The sequence below is a fragment of the Gymnodraco acuticeps genome, unplaced genomic scaffold, assembly GCF_902827175.1.
Source record: "Gymnodraco acuticeps unplaced genomic scaffold, fGymAcu1.1, whole genome shotgun sequence".
NCBI classification, from domain to species: Eukaryota; Metazoa; Chordata; class Actinopteri; order Perciformes; family Bathydraconidae; genus Gymnodraco; species Gymnodraco acuticeps.
The window spans coordinates 1-25,482 of NW_022991061.1; the positions used below are offsets into that span (position 1 = coordinate 1).

The 25,482-nt window shown below is 40.1% G+C and overlaps 1 protein-coding gene across 1 annotated transcript in view; it reads left to right on the forward strand.

Annotated features, from left to right (window-relative positions):
- Positions 1-4,131: 4,131 nt before the first annotated feature.
- Positions 4,132-25,482, forward strand: part of LOC117559902 (neuron navigator 3-like) — a gene marked incomplete at both ends in the record, with an annotated part of 36,978 nt that continues 15,627 nt past the window's right edge. Inside the window, 2 exon segments of the mRNA XM_034236617.1 lie at positions 4,132-4,300; positions 14,616-14,684. Of these exon segments, the coding sequence (XP_034092508.1) occupies positions 4,132-4,300; positions 14,616-14,684 (238 nt within the window).

A 25,482-nucleotide genomic window follows, 5' to 3' on the forward strand; every position in this document is an offset into this window, starting at 1 on the left:
GGGAAATATGATTAATTGTTCATATTAATATTTACTACTTTTTTAATGTCTATCTGAGATGTTTACATTTTGAATTGTTATTTGTAGTCTTTTAATTTCTCTAATGTACAATGCCTTGTCTTTTTATGCTGCTGTTGGGATCAATAAAGCACTTATTATCGTAACTTATCTTAATAGGACACTTAAAGAGGCCATATTCTGCGTTTTGGGGGGTTTTCCCTTTCCTGTAGTGTGTTATAACTTATAACGGTTTTAGTGCATGTAAATGGTCTGCAAAGGTTAAAATCCCTGTGGGAGTTTCTCTTGGACTCCACTATGTAACAATCAAGCTCTTATTGGCTAGCGCTCCAACACATTGTACGTGATAGGCTAAGGAGCGGGACATCTCTAAGCTGGTTGACCAAACAGAGCCGGCCAGCTAACCAATCAGAGCAGACTGGGCTCTGGTTTCAGACAGAGGGTGAAAAGAGGTGCTGCAGCACAGACAGTGTGAGAAAAATAAAGAGCTTTAAACATTAAAGCATGGAGACATGAAGAGACACTACATACTGATATACACCTGAACATCAGTAGGAGAGGACTCTTTAAAGTAGAGACACTACATACTGATATACACCTGAACATCAGCAGGAGAGGACTCTTTAAAGTAGAGACACTACATACTGATATACACCTGAACATCAGCAGGAGAGGACTCTTTAAAGTAGAGACACTACATACTGATATACACCTGAACATCAGCAGGAGAGGACTCTTTAAAGTAGAGACACTACATACTGATATACACCTGAACATCAGCAGGAGAGGACTCTTTAAAGTAGAGGCACTACATACTGATATACACCTGAACATCAGCAGGAGAGAACTCTTTAAAGTAGAGACACTACATACTGATATACACCTGAACATCAGCAGGAGAGGACTCTTTAAAGTAGAGACACTACATACTGATATACACCTGAACATCAGCAGGAGAGGACTCTTTAAAGTAGAGACACTACATACTGATATACACCTGAAACATCAGCAGGAGAGGACTCTTTAAAGTAGAGACACTACATACTGATATACACCTGAACATCAGCAGGAGAGGACTCTTTAAAGAAGAGACACTACATACTGATATACACCTGAACATCAGCAGGAGAGGACTCTTTAAAGTAGAGACAATACATACTGATATACACCTGAACATCAGCAGGAGAGGACTCTTTAAAGTAGAGACACTACATACTGATATACACCTGAACTTCAGCAGGGAGAGGACTCTTTAAAGTAGAGACACTACATACTGATATACACCTGAACATCAGCAGGAGAGGACTCTTTAAAGTAGAGACACTACATACTGATATACACCTGAACATCAGCAGGAGAGGACTCTTTAAAGTAGAGTCATTACATACTGATATACACCTGAACATCAGCAGGAGAGGACTCTTTAAAGTAGAGACACTACATACTGATATACACCTGAACATCAGCAGGAGAGAACTCTTTAAAGTAGAGACACTACATACTGATATACACCTGAACATCAGCAGAAGAGGACTCTTTAAAGTAGAGACACTACATACTGATATACACCTGAACATCAGCAGGAGAGAACTATTTAAAGTAGAGACACTACATACTGATATACACCTGAACATCAGCAGGAGAGGACTCTTTAAAGTAGAGACACTACATACTGATATACACCTGAACATCAGCAGGAGATGACTCTTTAAAGTAGAGACACTACATACTGATATACACCTGAACATCAGCAGGAGAGGACTCTTTAAAGTAGAGACACTACATACTGATATACAGCTGAACATCAGCAGGAGAGGACTCTTTAAAGTAGAGACACTACATACTGATATACACCTGAACATCAGCAGGAGAGGACTCTTTAAAGTAGAGACACTACATACTGATATACACCTGAACATCAGCAGGAGAGGACTCTTTAAAGTAGAGACACTACATACTGATATACACCTGAACATCAGCAGGAGAGGACTCTTTAAAGTAGAGACACTACATACTGATATACACCTGAACATCATCAGGAGAGGACTCTTTAAAGTAGAGACACTACATACTGATATACACCTGAACATCAGCAGGAGAGGACTCTTTAAAGTAGAGACACTACATACTGATATACACCTGAACATCAGCAGGAGAGGACTCTTTAAAGTAGAGACACTATATACTGATAAACACCTGAACATCAGCAGGAGAGGACTCTTTAAAGTAGAGACACCACCATGTTAATACACATCAATTCCTCCATCAGTTTCCTGGCTTTTTTGGCCCTCAGACTTTATTGTTAAACACCGTTCCAGTTCTCATGCTGACCTTCACTCCTTTCTGAACCAGCTGTGTGTTTATTAGACATTTTAGATTTTACAACTGCTTCCTGAGAGCTGTGACTAAATTAGAGATGTTCCCCCGTGCTGTATACAGTTAATGCTATAACTCTGAGTATTATACAGAACATTAATATCTCCTGCTGTTCGAGACAGTGTATAACAACTCTTATAAAACAGCTGCTCTGTCCCAAAGAGTCCTCTTTGAAAAACACATGTTTACTTTACAGTGTTGGAAAGATACAATGAATGGTCTGGAAATTATTTTATTTTTTTAGCGCCACATAATATTTGTTCTCTACGTTACACTTTATTTAGCTAATGACTTTATCCAATTAAGCGACTTAAAAAAGTGCAATACAGTAAACCACAAATATACAAACTCAGAACAACAACACAAATCCAGATATATTCGAATTCAAATAAGATCAAGCCAGTGTTAGTGCTGGTGCATTAGTTTCATGTAGCCAAATGCTAATTGTTATTTTTGAGCAGTGGAAACAGGTGGATTTTCTGTGTGGAAGAAGATGTGTAGACTTGTTGCTGTCCTGATATCAATGGACAGTTCATTCCACAATGTTGCAGCCAGGATAGCAAACAAGCATGTTTTTATTGAGGGGTTTCTGGGTCGTCCTGGATGTAGGATCTGTTAGAGCCAATATTTCGTATAAGAAAGGCCACCTAATCGTGACGTCTGTAGTCAACTACTGTAGAGTAGAAAAGACTACAATTCCCAGGGCACCTCCTCTAAAGTGACAGACGGGCAGCAACCTGTATCGAGGCAGTATTTAACCGTTCAATTAACCTTTAAGTGATCAAGTTATATAAGCGTTAACAAACAAAGAAAGCCAGAAAGAATACCTAAGTTATTTGTTATTTAATTTGAGTTTTGAATTCTAAACATTTCAGACTTTTTCTCAAAATATTGAATTTTTCTCAAAATATTGAATTTTTCTCAAAATCTGACTTTTTCTCAAAATGATGACTTTTTCTCAAAATGTTAACTTTTTCTCAAAATCCTAACTTTTTCTCAAAATATAGACTTTTTCTCAAAATATAGACTTTTTCTCAAAATCTAAAAATTCTGACTTTTTCTCAAAAATAGACTTTTTCTCAAAATTCTGACTTTTTCTCAAAATATAGACTTTTTCTCAAAATCTAAAAATTCTGACTTTTTCTCAAAAATAGACTTTTTCTCAAAATCTAGAGAAAGCCAGAAAGAACACCGAAGTTGTTTGTTATTTAATTTTAGTTTTGAAATCTAAACATTTCAGACTTTTTCTCAAAATATTGAATTTTTCTCAAAATATTGAATTTTTCTCAAAATCTGACTTTTTCTCAAATGATGACTTTTTCTCAAAATGTTAACTTTTTCTCAAAATCCTAACTTTTTCTCAAAATATAGACTTTTTCTCAAAATATAGACTTTTTCTCAAAATCTAAAAATTCTGACTTTTTCTCAAAAATAGACTTTTTCTCAAAATTCTGACTTTTTCTCAAAATATAGACTTTTTCTCAAAATCTAAAAATTCTGACTTTTTCTCAAAAATAGACTTTTTCTCAAAATCTAGAGAAAGCCAGAAAGAATACCGAAGTTGTTTGTCATTTAATTATAATAATATAAAGGAAAGAAAACAAGCAACAAATCTCAGTTTAAGGCGTCTAGTGGCTTGATGGAGAAATGAGGATGGAAGGATGGACAGGATCCCTTCACAGCACTGTAACCCCACAGTATCCTCTATATTCTCAGATTGTGTTTTGTCCCCTCCAGAGATCCGTAATGGCAACCTGAAGAGCATCCTGGGCCTCTTCTTCATCCTGTCGCGCTACAAGCAGCAGCAGCAGCAGCAGCAGCAGTACTTCCAGTCTCTGGTGGAGCTCAGCCAGCAGAGCAGCAGCTCCTCAGCCTCCAGCAGCCGGACCGCAGACATGCAGTCCAGGTACCTCACACAGCTGATACTTAGGCCCTATTCCAAACCACACCCTACCCTCTCCCCTCCGTCTGTAGTGACACTCGCAGCTGAACGAGTGTTAGAAAAGTATCAGTGGTTCCTGGCTTGAGCTTCAACCTCAGGATCCATGTATTTGTGATCCTCTCAAGAATGGAAGTAGTCATCACATACAGAGCATCAAGTAGTTCCTGAACACAGTCACAAGATGGAGGAGTACTGGGTCTTGTAGGTAATCATACGTCCTGTTATTTACAAAATACTGACTTTTTTTCAAAATCTAAACATTTCAGATTTTTTCTCAAAATATAGACTTTTTCTCTAAATCTAAAAATTCTGACTTTTTCTCAAAATATAGACTTTTTCTGAATACTTTAAAATGTTAATAATCCCTGGTCCCCGGCTTGAGCTTGAATCTCAGGATCCATGTATCTGTGATCCTCTCCAGAATGGAAGTAGTCATCACATACAGAGCATCAACTAGTTCCTGAACAGTGTCCTTCACATGCTGATATCCAAGAGAGGGAGTTACACAGTCACAAGATGGAGGAATAGAAAGCAGTATTCAATGTTTACTTCAGATTAGCTCCACGTCAGAAATGAGCATGCTTGATGTCTCTCTCCATAGAGGCTGAATCATCATGTTAATCACATAGCTATCATATGCCTCAAACAGTCCTGATGCTCTTCTAGGTAATCATACATCCTGTACTTGAGTAAAAGTAGAAGTACTCAGATCTTCTTGAGTAAAAGTAGAAGTACTCAGATCTTCTTGAGTAAAAGTAGAAGTACGAGAGTGTACAGGGCCGCACCTGGCCAACTTGGGGCCCCAAGCGACATTGTGAGATGAGCCCCCCCCCCCCCCCCCCAACCGACAGGAGTGAAAACTATTTTTTTGGAAACAAAGTAGGCTACTTTTCAAATATAATTCCTGTTTATTATTATTATCAACACAGTTACTTTTTTATGTACACAGCTACCTTTGGGATACCTTTGTTATCATGTGACTCTAATGTTGGAAGAGGACACAGTAACTCAGAAGGAGGCTGTAAGAACAGCAGACAGATTTGGAACAATCTCCCCTCTCTCGGACAGAAACAGGAAATGCCGTAACTTTTCGTAACAACAGCTAAGAAATCAGCATCCCTGGATTACAAATAACAAAAATAACAAAAAAGAAACTACAACAATCTTTAATTGTGTTGCCTCTCTTAGTTTTAAACCTGATGTGTTTTATAACAGTCTGTAAATATACACAACTTTATAATAAAATGCACACAGGTATGATCCTAAGTTTAAAAAACACGAGGTTACCATGAAGTTATTAACATCTGTATGACGATATTAAATGTCTATCTTGTTGTGCAGTTTATCAGTTAATGTTTCCCTGGTGTTGGTTTGGCTCTCAGGTGTTTCCCAGAGGTCGCTAATGTCACTGGTTTGAATCATTGGACGCATTAATAATATCTAGAGTCTCTGATGGAATACAGATCTGGTTTTTTGCTTCTTAATTGGGTCCAGTTCGAGCTCATTTGAACAGAATGATGAACAGCCTTCATCTGAAATGTTTCTCATTAAGGCTTCTGCTGAGTCAGCTCCATGAGGAGGATTGGACGAGGCGGAGACAAGCTGGAGGACACATGTCGGATCTACATTACCTTAGCCGCAGAGTGCATGTGCTTTCATACTTTTTAGTTAAGAGATAAAATATTAGACTTTCATGTCGCTATGTTATTCTACAGGACAAAAGTGTGTGTGTGTGTGTGTGTGTGTATGTGTGTGTGTGTACGCGCGTGTATTACAAGCCATACAGTACATGTATACACAACACACACACATAAAAAGACAGTATATACCCTTATATACATACAAACCTACATAAATGTATCTTATTTGGGATACAGATCCACAATCCCAGAAAGAGAGATTGAGAAAAATTTTAAGAAAACTTAATAATTATAAAATAATAATAATAATAATTCAAACACAAGATACTCAATAATATGAAGACATGTATGGTGTTGGCAGCTCAGCAGTAAATAGAGCATGATGCCTTCGAGGAGTTTCTAAAGGAAGCTGACATGCATTTCCCCCCCAGATCAAGTTACTGTGCGTGTGTGCGCGCGCGTGTGTGTGTGTGTGTGTGTGTGTGTGTGTGTGTGTGTGTGTGTGTGTGTGTGTGTGTGTGTGTGTGTGTGTGTGTGTGTGTGTGTGTGTGTGTGTGTGTGTGTGTAATGAGAGCATTTAGTCTCAGGCCATGTGAGTAAGATGATATCCTCGCTCTGTTTGGACGCGTTATTATGAGGTGGTAGGTCACTTTATCGTGTGTGTGGGGGGGTTATTAGGGGCACAGCTGCCTCCCATTCCTACAGTCCCCCCTTAGCAACAGGTGGAGAATGATCTCTCTCACACACACACACACACACACACACACACACACACACATGTAAACACAATGAATCCTGGAGTGTGGGAGTTCAGTTAATGATAAAGCCGTCGCAGCATCTTTCTTCAGCTGAGAAGGTTTGAAGGGTTTGATCGTTTCCAACGGATGAGAAATCATCAGGACATGTTGCTTCTGTGAGGAAAAGTCTGCACGTGTAGCGTGTTGTTGGTGTGAAATACATTTACGTGTGTGTGTTGGACTGGTTTTCGGCCAAAAAGGTGTCGGCACGGCCGAAAAGACACGACGGTGCGGGACACACCAATCTGATAGGGCGACAGGACGCTCATCGACGGCCAACATCGGCTTGGTGTGTCCGGGGCTTTAGGCTTTAATAAAAATCTGTTTGTCGTGTTTTTTTAGGATTCTTCTTTAATAATATATTTATGAAGGTAACACAAATCTTAAGCTGATTCTGAAACCCTCTGCTACTGCGAGGACACTCATCAAAAACTCATATTAAACACCATTTAACACACACACTTTATTCTGATTTTAAGATCACAGTGTTTCCAAAGAAGAATTAGACCAATTATTTCAGGCTAACTGAGTGAAATGTGAGATAAAATAATCTGTAAAGCTTTCTAAATTATCAAATTATCACTCACACACACACACACACACACACACACACACACACACACACACATTTAGCCCACTGCACATCCTCACTGGTGTTACTGGGCTTTCTATAGACACCACCTGCTGGTCTGACTGGTGTCTCTGGGGTGTGTGTATTATGTGTGTGTGTGTGTGTGTGTGTGTGTGTGTGTGTGTGTGTGTGTGTGTGTGTGTGTGTGTGTGTGTGTGTGTGTGTGTGTGTGTGTGTGTGTGTGTGTGTGTGTGTGTGTGTGTGTGTGTGTGTGTGTGTGTCCGAGGGGGGAAGTCCCTCATTGGTCAGATCCCGACAGTGTGGAGCCGCGGGAGGTTTTTCAGAGCAGTAGTTTAGCCTCAGCACTCCCTCCCTCTTTATCTTTTATCATGTCCCGGGGCGAACAAGTAGACCCCCCGCTGTGCCGAGCCTCTCGCCTGCCCACCGCCGTGACCAGGAGGAACCAGGTGCATTATGGGAGAGCCGACGCATCTCCTAGGTACAGCATTAGATCGTGTGGGTGGGTGTGTGGGTGTGTGTGTCAAGGAATGAGATGTTTGGAGCTTTCACACTCGCTGATATCATATGTCAGTGGCATCATGAAGTGTCAAATGTTTCGGTTCCCATGCATTGTCCTGGTTGATAGAGACTGTCAGACAGAGATATGAATGGTTTCTTGATCTTTGTTATGGCATACTGTGAGAAGAAGTTTGAGAGGAAGTCATGATTACATATTTCCGTGCTTGTTTTCTGAGTAGATAATAAAAGCCCATAGCTTTTGTGTTGAAAGGAAGTGTTGAAAAAAGAGTGTAAAATACACCCTATAAACTCATGTTGTGCAGTTTAACATATAATTCAGATTTTGAGATCAAAGTGTTTCCAAAAGAAGAATAAGATAAAATATCTCAGGCTGACTTTGAGTGAAAAATGTAGAATATAAACCATAAGACAGTTTGAACGATGCAGCCGTCAAAACATCGATATTTGGAAGAATCGGATGTAGAGTAATGTCAGACGGTTTGAAGTAATATGCGTCCAGCTTGAGTAGAAGTAGATAAAAGAACAGTGTAGTTCAGAAATACAGTAAAAGGAAATAATTAGTCTTCGTGGACTTGTTGATGTATATTTGTACTATAGGCTAGGTGCAAGAAAAGTCCTCTTTGTACACTTAAGCGGGCAACAATGCATCACAAACAATCAGCTTGCAACATGTAACAAGCATTGATGCACATACTGAGGCTCGAACAGATACTTGAGACATAAGATAAGATATCACTTTGTTGAACCAGAGTTGTTGTGCCAGAGTTACAAAAATACGATAACACATATAACACAGCAGCATAATAATACAACTGTACAGTAACAGTGCAGTAAAAAGAGCAATTAAATAACTACAGACGGTCAGATAAGTCATGTAAAATCCTGTACAGTGAGAAGCAGTATTTAGTAGTGCAAAAACTGCTTGTCACTGTATTTTACATTAACATGTGTGAGTCTGTGTCCGAGCTAACAATGCTAAAAGTAGCTGTTTGAAAGGTGCTGATTGGACCACATTAGACAGACCTCACTTTGGACACGAAGGTCAGCTGACATCTCGTTTCCTGCTGTCATCACGTCGAGCCGTCTCTATTCTGGATCTGAAACCGTATCGAGCTGAAACTGATATTCCTCAGACTTTATAGAACAGCTAAGGTCTTGTATATTGCTTACATGTGCACCACAGTGACTATTAAACCCTGTTGATGTGTGTTGTATTGGATCAAAAGTGACAGATGTCCCACACACACACACACACACACACACACACACACACACACACACACACACACACACACACACACACACACACACACACACACACACACACACACACACACACACACACACACACACTTCTGCTTTCCACCAGCAGTGTGAGATCCTGGTGTCTCTTTTTCCACTCTGGAAAGATCTGAAATGCTGTGGGTTGGGTAGCCGCTGCAGGCTGGGGACCGTCTGCTTCATGTTTCACTGCATTATATAAATATAACGGCGTCAGGAGGGGTCTTGTGGTGGAAAAATGTTTCACTCAAAGTCAAACATTTAAAGGGTTTGGTGTAATTTGCACGATACCTACAGCTTAGTCCAAGGTTCCTTCCACATTTAATATATTTAAGACATTAAAAAAGTAATATTAGTGCAAGTAAATTGAAATAAAATAAGAAAAAAGTCACTCATATTGGTTGTGAAACCTTCTCTCATATGTCTGGGACCTTTGTTGCTGTTAATAACTATGGTTCTTCTTTCAAACAGTCCTGCACCACACAACCTGAATACAAACACACAAACTCCTTTTAAATTGATTTAAACTCAACCCTTTTTTCTATTAAAAAGTTCAAAAATGCATTTTAAAGTGGCTCCATTAATCTCTGTGTAAGCGTGCCCTGTCTTTGGGATAAATGATATCTAAAGTATTTCATAGAGCAACAAATAGGGACATATTTTGTTGCCAGACATCATTAACTGGCGTTTTAATGATCATTATTGCACGGCTTAGTTGAATAATGGATTCTGATTGGTCAATTTGGACATTCCAAAGGTTGTTCGTTCTCACTAACATACCGTTGCTAAGGAGAACTGACCGTTGCTAAGGAGGATCAAGGGACTGTGTGAAGCCGTATCAATCCGCAGAAAGAAGTCCGGTGAATTATGTGAGATGCAGACTTGCGATGTGAATTTGTTGGCACTCAGAGAAAGGCTTTTAGAGAATTAGGAGCTGATTAAAATGCTGCTCAACACCTTGGAAAGCTCATTGTCATTCATAGATCAACCTCCCATTCCCGTTCTCTGAACAAAGCTTTAAATATCACACTGTCGCTCTCAGGCGGCTGATTTATTCCACAGACTGATGACATTTATTTAAGATATTGATAGAGAATCACCCAGAAACTTCTTCACCAGTCCTTCTGTTCTACTTCTATATTAGAGCAGAGGTGGAAGAAGTGTTATGATCCTTCACTTAAAGGGGACCTATCATGCAAAATGCACTTTCTGATGTCTTCTCTACATCAACATGTGTCCCCGGTGTGTCAGGGGAACTCACGCAGCGTCAGAAAATAAAACCCTCTCTCTTTTCCTCCGTACCCAAATCTCTAAAAACGGGGAACAACGGAGCTGATCCAGATTTGAGTCCGATATGACGTAATATCTGAAATGTGGACCCACGGCCCAATCAGAAACGTTGCTATCAGAAACAATGCCCGACTGTTTTGGACGTAATATGGTCGGTGTTTACATTAGCATCGCTAACACTCAGAGCTAACCTGTACTGGAGAGCATGTGTGTGAAGAAGCAGGAAGTAAAAAGGAACTCACCTTGTGGTATAACCGGCAAGAGAGAAAGCCTTTGAGCTCCAGACTGTTTCAGAAAGAATCCTTGATAATCCATGATATGGCGTTTCATCACGGCAGCATTTAGTTTAGACGGTAGCTGCCGGGTCCCGCATGAGCTCAGACCCCTCCTTTTTAAAGCTTTATACCCAAATCAGCACTTTTGAAACAGGAAGTGAAATAGAGGGATATGAGGCATGGCTAGAATGATCTGATTGGTATTTTGAGCAAAACACTTCATAGACATGTTTTTTATATATTTGTATATATCTGAGACCTGTGCTATTGGCTAGAAATAGCATGATAGGTGACCTTTAAGTAGAATAACTAATACTGCACTGTAAAAGTACTCCATTACAAGTAAAAGTACTGCGTGTGGAATGGTACTTAAGTGGAAAATGTACTTTAAATATTAGGAGAAGAAGTGCTTGCTGTATTAAATAAAAATAAATAAATATTTAAGATGAAAAGCAGGAAATCTTCACATTTGAAAAGCTGGAACTGTTGTGTGTTTTTACACAAAAGAAAATGTAAATTTTTTTTTAAATTGCTCCCAATTCAATTTCTATGAACTCACTCATTGTTTGTGTTGTTCTTAAATAGACCAGTAAAAAAAAGTCCAAATGATAAGCGCTAAATGAAATAGATGGACACCTGATTGAGTAAAGAAAACATCCTTTTGTTGACACATTTAGTTTCTTCTTTACACAATAATGAATATATAAAATGATGTGTTTCAGCCAAAACCTTCAGACACATGTTTTGTATCTGAGACCTGTGATATAAGCAGTGTTGTGCTAGTTACTGAAAACCAGTAACTAGTTACCATTACTAGTTACTTCATTTCAAAAGTAACTCAGTTACTTTACTAGTTACTTACACCAAAAAGTAATGCGTTACTGTGAAAAGTAACGTTGTAGTTACTTACAAAAAGGGCTCCCATTAATGCCCTTATAGCCTTCATTTCAGTACTGTTATTGAATTGGAGAATAATACAATCTGTTGATCAACTTGACATGCATTATATGCAATCTGGATTGCATCGATATTAGCTGGCTTTCCATTTCTGTATATTCTTTCTCCAGGTAGTTGGAAAAAGTTTTCCGTCCCATATGCCGTGTGCCGCCCGGACATGCTATCATGCTAACTAGCTCCCTGAAAGCGGGTGACTCCACTGTAGCAATAGCCTGCATGTGTTCTACAACATACCGTGCAATGGCTTTATCGACTTTTCCCTGGCCAGCAGTCCCTTGGTTAAAATCCAGCCGCTGTTGCTTAGGTGGAGGTGGAGTGGCGTCGGCTGAGTCTCTGTGGTCTTAGCTCCTAGCTTCGTCCCAGCATGTTGTTTTTGCAGATGTTTTAAGAGATTTGAATGACTGGTTTGGGCAGTAGATAGGATATTTGACCCGCCAAGACACAACTTACATTTAACTAAAACGTTCTTTTCTTTGTGCTCGACAAAAGTGAAATAGTGAGAATATCTCCAGGTGGAGAAACTAGACTTGAGCTCCGCCGCCGCCATGATAGTCTTGTTAGTAAACAACACAAACACGCCCACAGCCCGTCTCCGCATGTGACACAGGAAGTATCTAAGTACATTTACTCAAGTACTGTACTTAAGTACAGTTCTCATCTCTGTTCGCCTGGCTGTTGACTATATAAAAAAAACTAACGGAGTAACGCACCATGTAGTAACGCTAACCACGTTAGCGAATTAAAAAAGTAACGCGTTAGAGTGGTAGTTACTGCTAACATTTACAGTGTTACAGTAACGCGTTACTTTGTAACGTGTTAGTCCCAACACTGGATATAAGATACGATAAGAAGTACTTTATTGATCCCAATGTGGCAATAGTTTGCGTTGCAGCAGCATAAAAAGACATCGCATTGTACACTAGAGAAATGAAAAGACTAGAAATAAACAATCCAAAATGTAAAACATCTCAAATAGCGTTAAAAAAGTAGAAAATATGCATATTTAAAGTAACAAAATATAAAGCAGGATATTATATATATACAAGTGTGTAAGGAAAGGAATATTACAGATTAAATTGAACATAAAGGTAAAATGTACAGTGTGAGTTTAAGTCCAGTTATCCAAGAGAAGCTATATTGTTGAAAAGAGTCAAATAGGAGACCTTTAAAACCCTCCTGTTGTCTTCGGGTCAAATCTGACCGATTCACTACTTTCATCGATCATAACTTTTTTGTTTTACATTCGATTGCATCAATGCTTCATGATATCCTTCACAGTAGACATTTGAACATATACAATGGCTGATCACCACGTTCATTGAATTTTGGATGATTTAGTGAACTTTGTAACAACCATGGTGTTCCTGGTCAAACATGACCGCCATACAGAAAAGGAATTAGTAACCATCGGGATCACACACACACACACACACACACACACACACACACACACACACACACACACACACACCACACACACACACACACACACACACACACACACACACACACACACACACACACACACACACACACACACACCACACACACACACACACACACATACACACACACACACACACTAGATGTGTTCTCCCCCCTTATGTGCCCCTCCCCCCACATGGATCACACGCAATACATGTTCAGTGTCTGTTCTTTGTATATGTACTGCAGTTCTTCATGTACACCAGTAGTCTGATACAATATGTACAGTTTGAGAGGGTGTTAAATGAAATGTGGTGATGATTAATGGTTTTTGTGTTAATGTAATAGCAGTTAAAACAGGACTGGTCACATTTGACCGGGAACACCAAAGTAAGGGGGGGAACGAAGACAATAGGAGGGTTAAAACAATTCAAAATACTTAAATCTCGTGGTAATGAAAACCTCAGAGGGCGAAGAAACACCCACTCACTGTTAGTCATCCAAAGAGACGGGAATCAGCCGCTACATTCATGCTCGACAGGAAGTAGTTAAGCTCCTTCATAAAAAGAGATGCCTTTAATCATCATGCCTGTAAACAATGGAGAGTAAAGCGTCCAGGTGGCAGAGCTGCTGGGTGTAAGTGTTCAGAGCGGACTGAACGACTCCGGACATGTGAGGGAGGCTCACTTGTTGTCGTGAACTGAGTGAACAGATCATGTAGTCATTCCTTCTTTTTTAAAATAGGAAAACATTGTGTTTGTCAAACAAGCCGAAACCCACCGGGTGAACAGCAGGATATCATTTAACTTACAAAAAATCTGGTTTGATTTTACGTAACGTCTTCATGCATGATTTTCTCTTTTTTACTCACATTTACTAAGTACTGTATACTAAAGTACACATTTGAGGTACTTCAGTTGAGTATTTTCTATAAGTGCCACATTGTACTTCTACTCCACTTAATTTCTATATATTTTTTACAGCTTACTTTATAAATTAAGATTCTCACACAAAACGTATACAAAACTTTAAACCACGATGTTTTGATGAAGATTCAACTAAACGAAAAAATTAAGAAGAACAAAATGAAACTAAAAGGAAAGTTTGTCAACATTTAATGTATTTTAAAATGCATTAAAACATCGCAATCCTGCTAGAAATCCCCCTTTTTGTTTTGTATACCTTATAGCGTCTTTTTACGTCACTGTAAGAGAATACAGTTCCTATTTTGTGTATCATGATCATGTAATCCATTACTCCTTTCAGCTGGTCATAAATAAGCATGTGGTAATCAACATGTGAGCCGTCATGTGATACAAATAAACACGCAGAGTACAGTACAGCATGTGTGTCCCTCTCTCTATCTATCCCCTCTCTGTGTCTGAATGCCTCTTTTCATCGCTGGTTATTATATTAAAGCATGAATTAAAGAAGGTCTCAGTCCTTCTCTAACTGTCCGTCTCTCTTCTTCTTCTTCTTCTTCTTCTTCCTCTTCTTCTTCAGTCTCACAGCGCGGTATGCAAGTCCTCCGGGCCACAGTGGGTTAGGGTCACCACAGAAGAAAAATACGAGGTAAATATCACAAATGAACCCCTCATATACCTCCTTTATTTGGTGTCTGATTCTAAAACGTTCTTTGTGCTCGGTTTTTTCATTGCTTTGTGCATGAACCTTATCCTTCATGTAACTGTCCTTAATGTGATTTTGAGTAATGTTATCATGTTTTTGTTAAAAGGGCTTTCTGTAGAGTCAACTAGTTTGTTTTGACCATTACATGTGTTATGGCTCAAGAGGCCACAACAAAGAGGAGACACACCATATCAACGGTTCATAAAATATGTTTATTAAAGCAAGTAATTCAAATTAACCAAATTAATTAAAGGTGGGGTAGGTAAGTTTGAGAAACCGGCTCGAGATACACTTTTTGTTATATTCCATGGAATGCTCTTAACATCCCGATAGCAATGAATATCTGAAGTGCTTTGACAACAAATCCATTAAAAAAATATCATCAGTGGAAGCCGTGGCGCTGTAAAAAGCACGACCAATCATCTGAGCCGGCTAAAGTAACTGGACGGCCTACCTGCCTGTCAGCCTTCCATCGGGGCACAAACTTAACTCGTGCCCTCATTGGTCATGTGCGCGTTCCTGTGTGTTGGAGGAGGGGCTCGGTAAGGAAGTAGCAGATTTCTTCGGGCTGTGTATTTTCAAATTCTAGCGCACTCGAGCTGGTTTCTCCAAAATGACCTACCCCACCTTTAAGAGCAAAGTGAGTAAAGCATGAGGGGTGGACGGCAGTGGTGTCAGTAGTGTAAATGCAGGGTGAGGGTTGCATGGACGTGTATGTGTGAGGTGCACAAAGTAAAGCAACTGAAGTAACAAATAGCATACTCAACAGAAGAGTAGAGGGGAGACCGGGGGTGCGTCTCTTCGGTTATTTCTCATTTCCTCGCTCCTCGGGCTCGGTATCACCGGAAGTTGATTTGTCTGCGCCATCTTGAGTGGCGTCCCAGTGGCCTTATTTGTGCCGGAGGATCGAGGAGCGATAACGGAGGAGCGATAATCGAGGAACTACCAGACCATCCTCCGGTGAAATCCTCAGACACTCGCCCCGCCCCCTTACTGTGTATCGCTCACTGATTGGACGATGCAGCGCATGTACTGATCTGGCTACTGTCAGACGATCAGCTGTGCGGCGTCATCACAAACGGACGTCGCTTCACGTGACGCTCCGGAGGAAACGACGTCCCATTGCTCTTAAAACTAATTTCCCTGCTTCTCGTGGTTTCCTTGCGTCTCTCCATGCTTCCCTGGTGGGAGGGACTAGTCGCAGGGAAACGACGCAAGTGAAGGACGCAAGGAATCCATTTAACCGAAGTGAGATGCAGCTAGGACACAGCACAGCCACACCCTCTCCAGATGAACCCACAGCATCACAAATGCCAAAAAGAAAAGTTAAACAGTTGAAAACACAAAGGTTAAGTTAATTACAGTTTGACGGTCACCTCCTAGTCTGTGGTATCTTTTAAATAAGGTGGATTTGAGGGGAATTTGCCTTTTAATGTTGTTTATATCCCCACAACCTGCAAACTGAAGACCTTGGTGGCAAAACATTTGGCAGAAGAAATAATGAGTTTGTCCTCTTCCTCTCCTCTTCATCCTCACTGTGTCTGATACTCTTCCTCTGTCTTAAAACCCACAGCAGAACTTACATCACATTTCCCTTTCAAGCTCCGTTTTGCTGATGCATTATCAAACATGTATTTTGGAAGATGAAAGAATTGTATGATAAAAGGATCTCCCTTTGATTTCCATTTGAATTGCCTCAATCTCAGCCTCATTGCTCCTCACGGGTTACCTCTCATTTTCTCTCGTCTGGCTGCAGTCGCTCCCTTTCTGCATCCATTAGCTTCTCTGTCAACTCTCTCTTTCTTGTTGTCTTCGTTTGTTATCATTTATTGTTCTGTCGCTCACACTTCCCCTTGATTGTATCTCTACTTACATATTTCCATTGTATGCTACAATTGGACCTTTGTTTCCTTCCATCACTATATAACACTCAAGCTCCTATTGGCTAGCGCTCCAACACATTGTACGTGATAGGCTAAGGGGCAGGACATCTCTAAGCTGGTTGATCAATGACAACACAACCGGCCAGCTAACCAATCAGAGCAGACTGGGCTCTGGTTTCAGACGGAGGGTGAAAAGAGGTGCTGCAGCACAGACAGTGTGAGACAAATAAAGAGCTTTTTGAACATTAAATCATGGAGACATGTAGAGACACTACATACTGATATACACCTGAACATCAGCATGAGAGGACTCTTTAAAGTAGAGACACTACATACTGATATACACCTGAACATCAGCAGGAGAGGACTCTTTAAAGTAGAGACACTACATACTGATATACACCTGAACATCAGCAGGAGAGGACTCTTTAAAGTAGAGACACTACATACTGATATACACCTGAACATCAGCAGGAGAGGACTCTTTAAAGTAGAGACACTACATACTGATATACACCTGAACATCAGCAGGAGAGGACTCTTTAAAGTAGAGACACTACATACTGATATACACCTGGACATCAGCAGGAGAGGACTCTTTAAAGTAGAGACACTACATACTGATATACACCTGAACATCAGCAGGAGAGGACTCTTTAAAGTAGAGACACTACATACTGATATACACCTGAACATCAGCAGGAGAGGACTCTTTAAAGTAGAGACACTACATACTGATATACACCTGAATATCAGCAGGAGAGGACTCTTTAAAGTAGAGACACTACATACTGATATACACCTGAACATCAGCAGGAGAGGACTGTTTAAAGTAGAGACACTACATACTGATATACACCTGAACATCAGCAGGAGAAGACTCTTTAAAGTAGAGACACTACATACTGATATACACCTGAACATCAGCAGGAGAGAACTCTTTAAAGTAGAGACACTACATACTGATATACACCTGCACATCAGCAGGAGAAGACTCTTTAAAGTAGAGACACTACATACTGATATCCACCTGAACATCAGCAGGAGAGGACTCTTTAAAGTAGAGACACTACATACTGATATACACCTGAACATCAGCAGGAGAGGACTCTTTAAAGTAGAGACACTACATACTGATATACACCTGAACATCAGCAGGAGAAGACTCTTTAAAGTAGAGACACTACATACTGATATACACCTGAACATCAGCAGGAGAGAACTCTTTAAAGTAGAGACACTACATACTGATATACACCTGCACATCAGCAGGAGAAGACTCTTTAAAGTAGAGACACTACATACTGATATCCACCTGAACATCAGCAGGTGAGGACTCTTTAAAGTAGAGACACTACATACTGATATACACCTGAACATCAGCAGGAGAGGACTCTTTAAAGTAGAGACACTACATACTGATATACACCTGAACATCAGAAGGAGAGAACTCTTTAAAGTAGAGACACTACATACTGATATACACCTGAACATCAGCAGGAGAGGACTCTTTAAAGTAGAGACACTACATACTGATATACACCTGAACATCAGCAGGAGAGGACTCTTTAAAGTAGAGACACTACATACTGATATACACCTGAACATCAGCAGGAGAGAACTCTTTAAAGTAGAGACACTACATACTGATATACACCTGAACATCAGCAGGAGAGGACTCTTTAAAGTACAGACACTACATACTGATATACACCTGAACATCAGCAGGAGAGGACTCTTTAAAGTAGAGACACTACATACTGATATACACCTGAACATCAGCAGGAGAGGACTCTTTAAAGTAGAGACACTACATACTAGGGCTCTGCGATTATGGCAAAAATCATAATCACGATTATTTGGTCAATAATTGATATCACGATTATTTTGACGATTATTCATTGACCATTTATTGAACTTTAAAACAAATAATATTTTACCAATAAACAAGATCAACAAATATGTTGGAGCGCACTTCCAAAACAATACTAAACATATATTATTAATATGATAAATAAAAATGAATTAGACCAAAATAAATGAAATCAAACATGTTGCAGTGCAATGTCACAACCTACTGAAAACTCCTTAACATATAGCCAACATGTTGGTAAAACATATTCAACATATTCCACTCAGTTAAACGTTGAAGGCTGGCCAACCGTCATGGTCCAGAAGTAACAGGAAATAAATGTTGAACTACAATTTAAGACCAAATAAAAATGTTTAGGCCACCATGGCAAATGCTGGTAGGGCTGCTCATGTCATCTCTTAAAGATTGTTTGCAAGAAACACCAGCCTGTTTACATGGTCTGGTTTCAGAGATGAGCGCAGGCAGGTGACAATATTGCCACCTGTACTGAAGACCCTCAGCCACGCCCCGACACATGGGTGACGCCGGCCAATCACAAAGCTTTGATGCGTTCAAGTGCATTATTCTGACACAGGAAGATTATGTTACAGGACATTAACGATAACACAGAATATTGTTGTTCTATTTTTAGACACATCTCGCGATCGACTGGTTGGGCACCCCTGGGCTAGACCATAGGTCCGTTGTGGTAGCAAAGTAGTCAGCTGAAGCCACATCTCTCTCAACTTCCCCACGGCATTTGTCACATAGTGCAGGCAGCGCAGACCTGCTGAAATAATACCGAGACGGCATCGCGTAACGCTTGTCCAACGTGTTGACAAGTTGCTTAAAGCCCTGGTTGCTAACAGTGCTAACTGGGCACATATCTTTAGCCATGTGAAATGTAATGGCAAAGTACTTGCAAATAGTGGAAATAGTTTTACCCTTCTTTTTAACGAGTTGCTGCTCTTGTTCTGACATCTTCGCTCGCGCTGAACACTCACAACACCTGTCACTCCCACGTGGCCGAGTGGGCTTTTAGGGAGGGGCGAAAGCGCACCCAGCAAAAATAATCGTATTTTGTCAATTATGCTGTTTTCATAATCGTCGCAAGCCATAATCGTAATCGCGATTAAAATACGATTAATTGCACAGCCCTACTACATACTGATATCCACCTGAACATCAGCAGGAGAGGACTCTTTAAAGTAGAGACACTACATACTGATATACACCTGAACATCAGCAGGAGAGGACTCTTTAAAGTAGAGACACTACATACTGATATACACCTGAACATCAGCAGGAGAGGACTCTTTAAAGTAGAGACACTAAATACTGATATACACCTGAACATCAGGAGGAGAGGACTCTTTAAAGTAGAGACACTACATACTGATATACACCTGAACATCAGCAGGAGAGGACTCTTTAAAGTAGAGACACTACATACTGATATCCACCTGAACATCAGCAGGAGAGGACTCTTTAAAGTAGAGACACTACATACTGATATACACCTGAACATCAGCAGGAGAGGACTCTTTAAAGTAGAGACACTACATACTGCTATACACCTGAACATCAGGAGGAGAGGACTCTTTAAAGTAGAGACACTACATACTGATATACACCTGGACATCAGCAGGAGAGGACTCTTTAAAGTAGAGACACTACATACTGATATGCACCTGAACATCAGCAGGAGAGGACTCTTTAAAGTAGAGACACTACATACTGATATGCACCTGAACATCAGCAGGAGAGGACTGTTTAAAGTAGAGACACTACATACTGATATACACCTGAACATCAGCAGGAGAGGACTCTTTAAAGTAGAGACACTACATACTGATATACACCTGAACATCAGCAGGAGAGGACTCTTTAAAGTAGAGACACTACATACTGATATGCACCTGAACATCAGCAGGAGAGGACTGTTTAAAGTAGAGACACTACATACTGATATACACCTGAACATCAGCAGGAGAGAACTCTTTAAAGTAGAGACACTACATACTGATATACACCTGCACATCAGCAGGAGAGGACTCTTTAAAGTAGAGACACTACATACTGATATCCACCTGAACATCAGCAGGTGAGGACTCTTTAAAGTAGAGACACTACATACTGATATACACCTGAACATCAGCAGGAGAGGACTCTTTAAAGTAGAGACACTACATACTGATATACACCTGAACATCAGGAGGAGAGGACTCTTTAAAATAGAGACACTACATACTGATATACACCTGAACATCAGCAGGAGATAACTCTTTATAGTAGAGACACTACATACTGATATACACCTGAACATCAGCAGGAGAGGACTCTTTAAAGTAGAGACACTACATACTGATATACACCTGAACATCAGCAGGAGAGGACTCTTTAAAGTAGAGACACTACATACTGATATACACCTGAACATCAGCAGGAGAGGACTCTTTAAAGTAGAGACACTACATACTGATATACACCTGAACATCAGCAGGAGAGGACTCTTTAAAGTAGAGACACTACATACTGATATACACCTGAACATCAATAGGAGAGGACTGTTTAAAGTAGAGACACTACATACTGATATACACCTGAACATCAGCAGGAGAGAACTCTTTAAAGTAGAGACACTACATACTGATATACACCTGCACATCAGCAGGAGAGGACTCTTCAAAGTAGAGACACTACATACTGATATACACCTGAACATCAGCAGGTGAGAACTCTTTATAGTAGAGACACTACATACTGATATACACCTGCACATCAGCAGGAGAGGACTCTTCAAAGTAGAGACACTACATACTGATATACACCTGAACATCAGCAGGAGAGAACTCTTTAAAGTAGAGACACTACATACTGATATACACCTGCACATCAGCAGGAGAGGACTCTTTAAAGTAGAAACACTACATACTGATATCCACCTGAACATCAGCAGGAGAGGACTCTTTAAAGTAGAGACACTACATACTGATATGCACCTGAACATCAGCAGGAGAGGACTCTTTAAAGTAGAGACACTACATACTGATATGCACCTGAACATCAGCAGGAGAGGACTGTTTAAAGTAGAGACACTACATACTGATATACACCTGAACATCAGCAGGAGAGGACTCTTTAAAGTAGAGACACTACATACTGATATACACCTGAACATCAGCAGGAGAGGACTCTTTAAAGTAGAGACACTACATACTGATATGCACCTGAACATCAGCAGGAGAGGACTGTTTAAAGTAGAGACACTACATACTGATATACACCTGAACATCAGCAGGAGAGAACTCTTTAAAGTAGAGACACTACATACTGATATACACCTGCACATCAGCAGGAGAGGACTCTTTAAAGTAGAGACACTACATACTGATATCCACCTGAACATCAGCAGGTGAGGACTCTTTAAAGTAGAGACACTACATACTGATATACACCTGAACATCAGCAGGAGAGGACTCTTTAAAGTAGAGACACTACATACTGATATACACCTGAACATCAGGAGGAGAGGACTCTTTAAAATAGAGACACTACATACTGATATACACCTGAACATCAGCAGGAGAGAACTCTTTATAGTAGAGACACTACATACTGATATACACCTGAACATCAGCAGGAGAGGACTCTTTAAAGTAGAGACACTACATACTGATATACACCTGAACATCAGCAGGAGAGGACTCTTTAAAGTAGAGACACTACATACTGATATACACCTGAACATCAGCAGGAGAGGACTCTTTAAAGTGGAGACACTACATACTGATATACACCTGAACATCAGCAGGAGAGGACTCTTTAAAGTAGAGACACTACATACTGATATCCACCTGAACATCAGCAGGTGAGAACTCTTTATAGTAGAGACACTACATACTGATATACACCTGAACATCAGCAGGAGGACTCTTTAAAGTAGAGACACTACATACTGATATACACCTGAACATCAGCAGGAGAGGACTCTTTAAAGTAGAGACACTACATACTGATATACACCTGAACATCAGCAGGAGAGGACTCTTTAAAGTAGAGACACTACATACTGATATACACCTGAACATCAGCAGGAGAGGACTCTTTAAAGTAGAGACATACACTACATACTGATATACAACTGAACATCAGCAGGAGAAGACTCTTTAAAGTAGAGACACTACATACTGATATACACCTGAACATCAGCAGGAGAGGACTCTTTAAAGTAGAGACACTACATACTGATATACACCTGAACATCAGCAGGAGAGAAGTCTTTAAAGTAGAGACACTACATACTGATATACACCTGCACATCAGCAGGAGAGGACTCTTTAAAGTAGAGACACTACATACTGATATCCACCTGAACATCAGCAGGTGAGGACTCTTTAAAGTAGAGACACTACATACTGATATATACCTGAACATCAGCAGGAGAGGACTCTTTAAAGTAGAGACACTACATACTGATATACACCTGAACATCAGGCAGGAGAGGACTCTTTAAAGTAGAGACACTACATACTGATATACACCTGAACATCAGCAGGAGAGAACTCTTTATAGTAGAGACACTACATACTGATATACACCTGAACATCAGCAGGAGAGGACTCTTTAAAGTAGAGACACTACATACTGATATACACCTGCACATCAGCAGGAGAGGACTCTTTAAAGTAGAGACACTACATACTGATTTACACCTGAACATCAGCAGGAGAGGACTCTTTAAAGTAGAGACACTACATACTGATATACACCTGAACATCAGCAGGAGAGGACTCTTTAAAGTAGAGACACTACATACTGATATACACCTGAACATCAGCAGGAGAGGACTCTTTAAAGTAGAGACACTACATACTGATATACACCTGAACATCAGCAGGAAAGGACTCTTTAAAGTAGAGACACTACATACTGATATACACCTGAAAATCAGCAGGAGAGGACTCTTTAAAGTAGAGACACTACATATTGATATACACCTGAACATCAGCAGGAGAGGACTCTTTAAAGTAGAGACACCTGAACATCAGCAGGAGAGGACTCTTTAAAGTAGAGACACTACATACTGATATACACCTGAACATCAGCAGGAAAGGACTCTTTAAAGTAGAGACACTACATACTGATATACACCTGAACATCAGCAGGAGAGGACTCTTTAAAGTAGAGACACTACATACTGAAATGAAGCTGGAAATGAGCAAAATAGGACCCAATTAAAGAGTGTGACAAAAATAAAGTTGACATGATTTGTTCGTGTGGTGTGTTTGATAGTGTACGAGAACAAAATGAAAATGAAAAGACAAGATGAGTTTAACGTTAAAGCTCATCAGAGATATTTTTATTTGACAAAGGAATCACGTTTTTAATCAAAGCTATATGTCAATTTCTGTGTATTTAGTTAGTACTAGTTGAGGAATTAAAGACACGATGGAAGATATGATGGAAGCTAGTTTAGCTTCGACCACGAATTTCCCCTTCGACATCTGGCCTCCATTTGCATACGAGCGACATTTTCAGCATGACAAAACGATCATCTGTGTTAAAGGACATTACGACAGCTTTCAGGCAGGGAGACACAAATATGTTATACTTTATTCAAGGTTTTTGTTGCCCTCTTAATATTGACAAAGACCAGGCTATGAATGGAAACACCCACGGCCTTTCTGATGCATTCAGGGTTTCATTCAATGCCTGTTTTTCTACTTTTACTCCCACCTTGTTCCCTTCTTTCTGTCAGCTACAAGGTTTGTCTTTTAAATGGCTTTAACGCAGTCGAGTAACAGCATGCAAACAAGCAAAAATAATAAGATTTGGATGAAGGAATAATAAAAAATCCATCCATCTTCTCCCGCTTATCCGTGGTCGGGTCTCGGGGTAACAGTTCCAGCAGAGAGCCCCAAACTTTCCTTTCCCCACATCAACCAGCTCTGACTGGGGGATCCCAAGGCGCTCCCAGGCCAGCGAAGAGATATAATCCCTCGACCTGGTCCTAGGTCTACCCCTTGGTCTCTTCCCAGCTGGACGTGCCTGGACCACCTCCCTAGGGAGGCGCCCAGGTGGCATCCTTAGGTGCTCGAACCACCTCAACTGGCTCCTTTCGACGCGAAGGAATAATAAAACAATAATGCATCAAATGTAATCTCTGGAATCAGTTCATAAAAATCACATCAAACCATAATAGTAAAGATTAACGGTTGGATATAAATTGTTGTGGTAAATCTTGTTATGATCCTTGCGGCAGCTGCCAAATCTGACTTACTTACAAACAGATGGGTGAAAGCATCTGCAAGGGCATAAAAATTGCAATGCAAAGTTATTGTACGATAGCAACAGAATTTTGATGAGATAATTCTTTTAGTGTTCTCATGAGGGTCGTGAAAATCCTCCAGCTGCAGCGTGGCAAATCAATATTTGACACTTCACGGCTTTGACTCTGTCGAGAAAAAAAGTGTGAAAGAGACAGCCTTTGGTAGACAAACGAGTAAACATGTAGGAGGAATAAAGAGCCGTTATATGTTCTGCTACTTCTATGTTTTACTTTTACACCAGTAATGGCTTCAGGTATATAAATCAAGCTGCCATGAATCAAACTTTTCGATCTATATTCTCTCACATAGCTTCATAGTTCACTTCCTTCGTTCTTTCTCAACACACAGGGGGGAACTCACACTGTCTTCAAGCTCTCAGACTTCGTCTTACATCACTAACACTGAGCTGCTGTTGAGACAAAGGTTATTTAATCCTAGACATATTTTTAAAGTGATAGTAATGTGAAATTCAGGTCGGAGTCAATATATTATTCACCACTCCTTAGGTCCAAAAATGATTACCTCAGTTTTTATCTTTGTTTAACCCTCCTATTGCCTTCGTTTTCCCCCCCTTACTTTGGTGTTCGGTCTTGTTTTTTAACTGCTATTACATTAACACAAAAACCATTAATCATCACCACATTTCATTTAACACCCTTTCAAACTGTAAATAT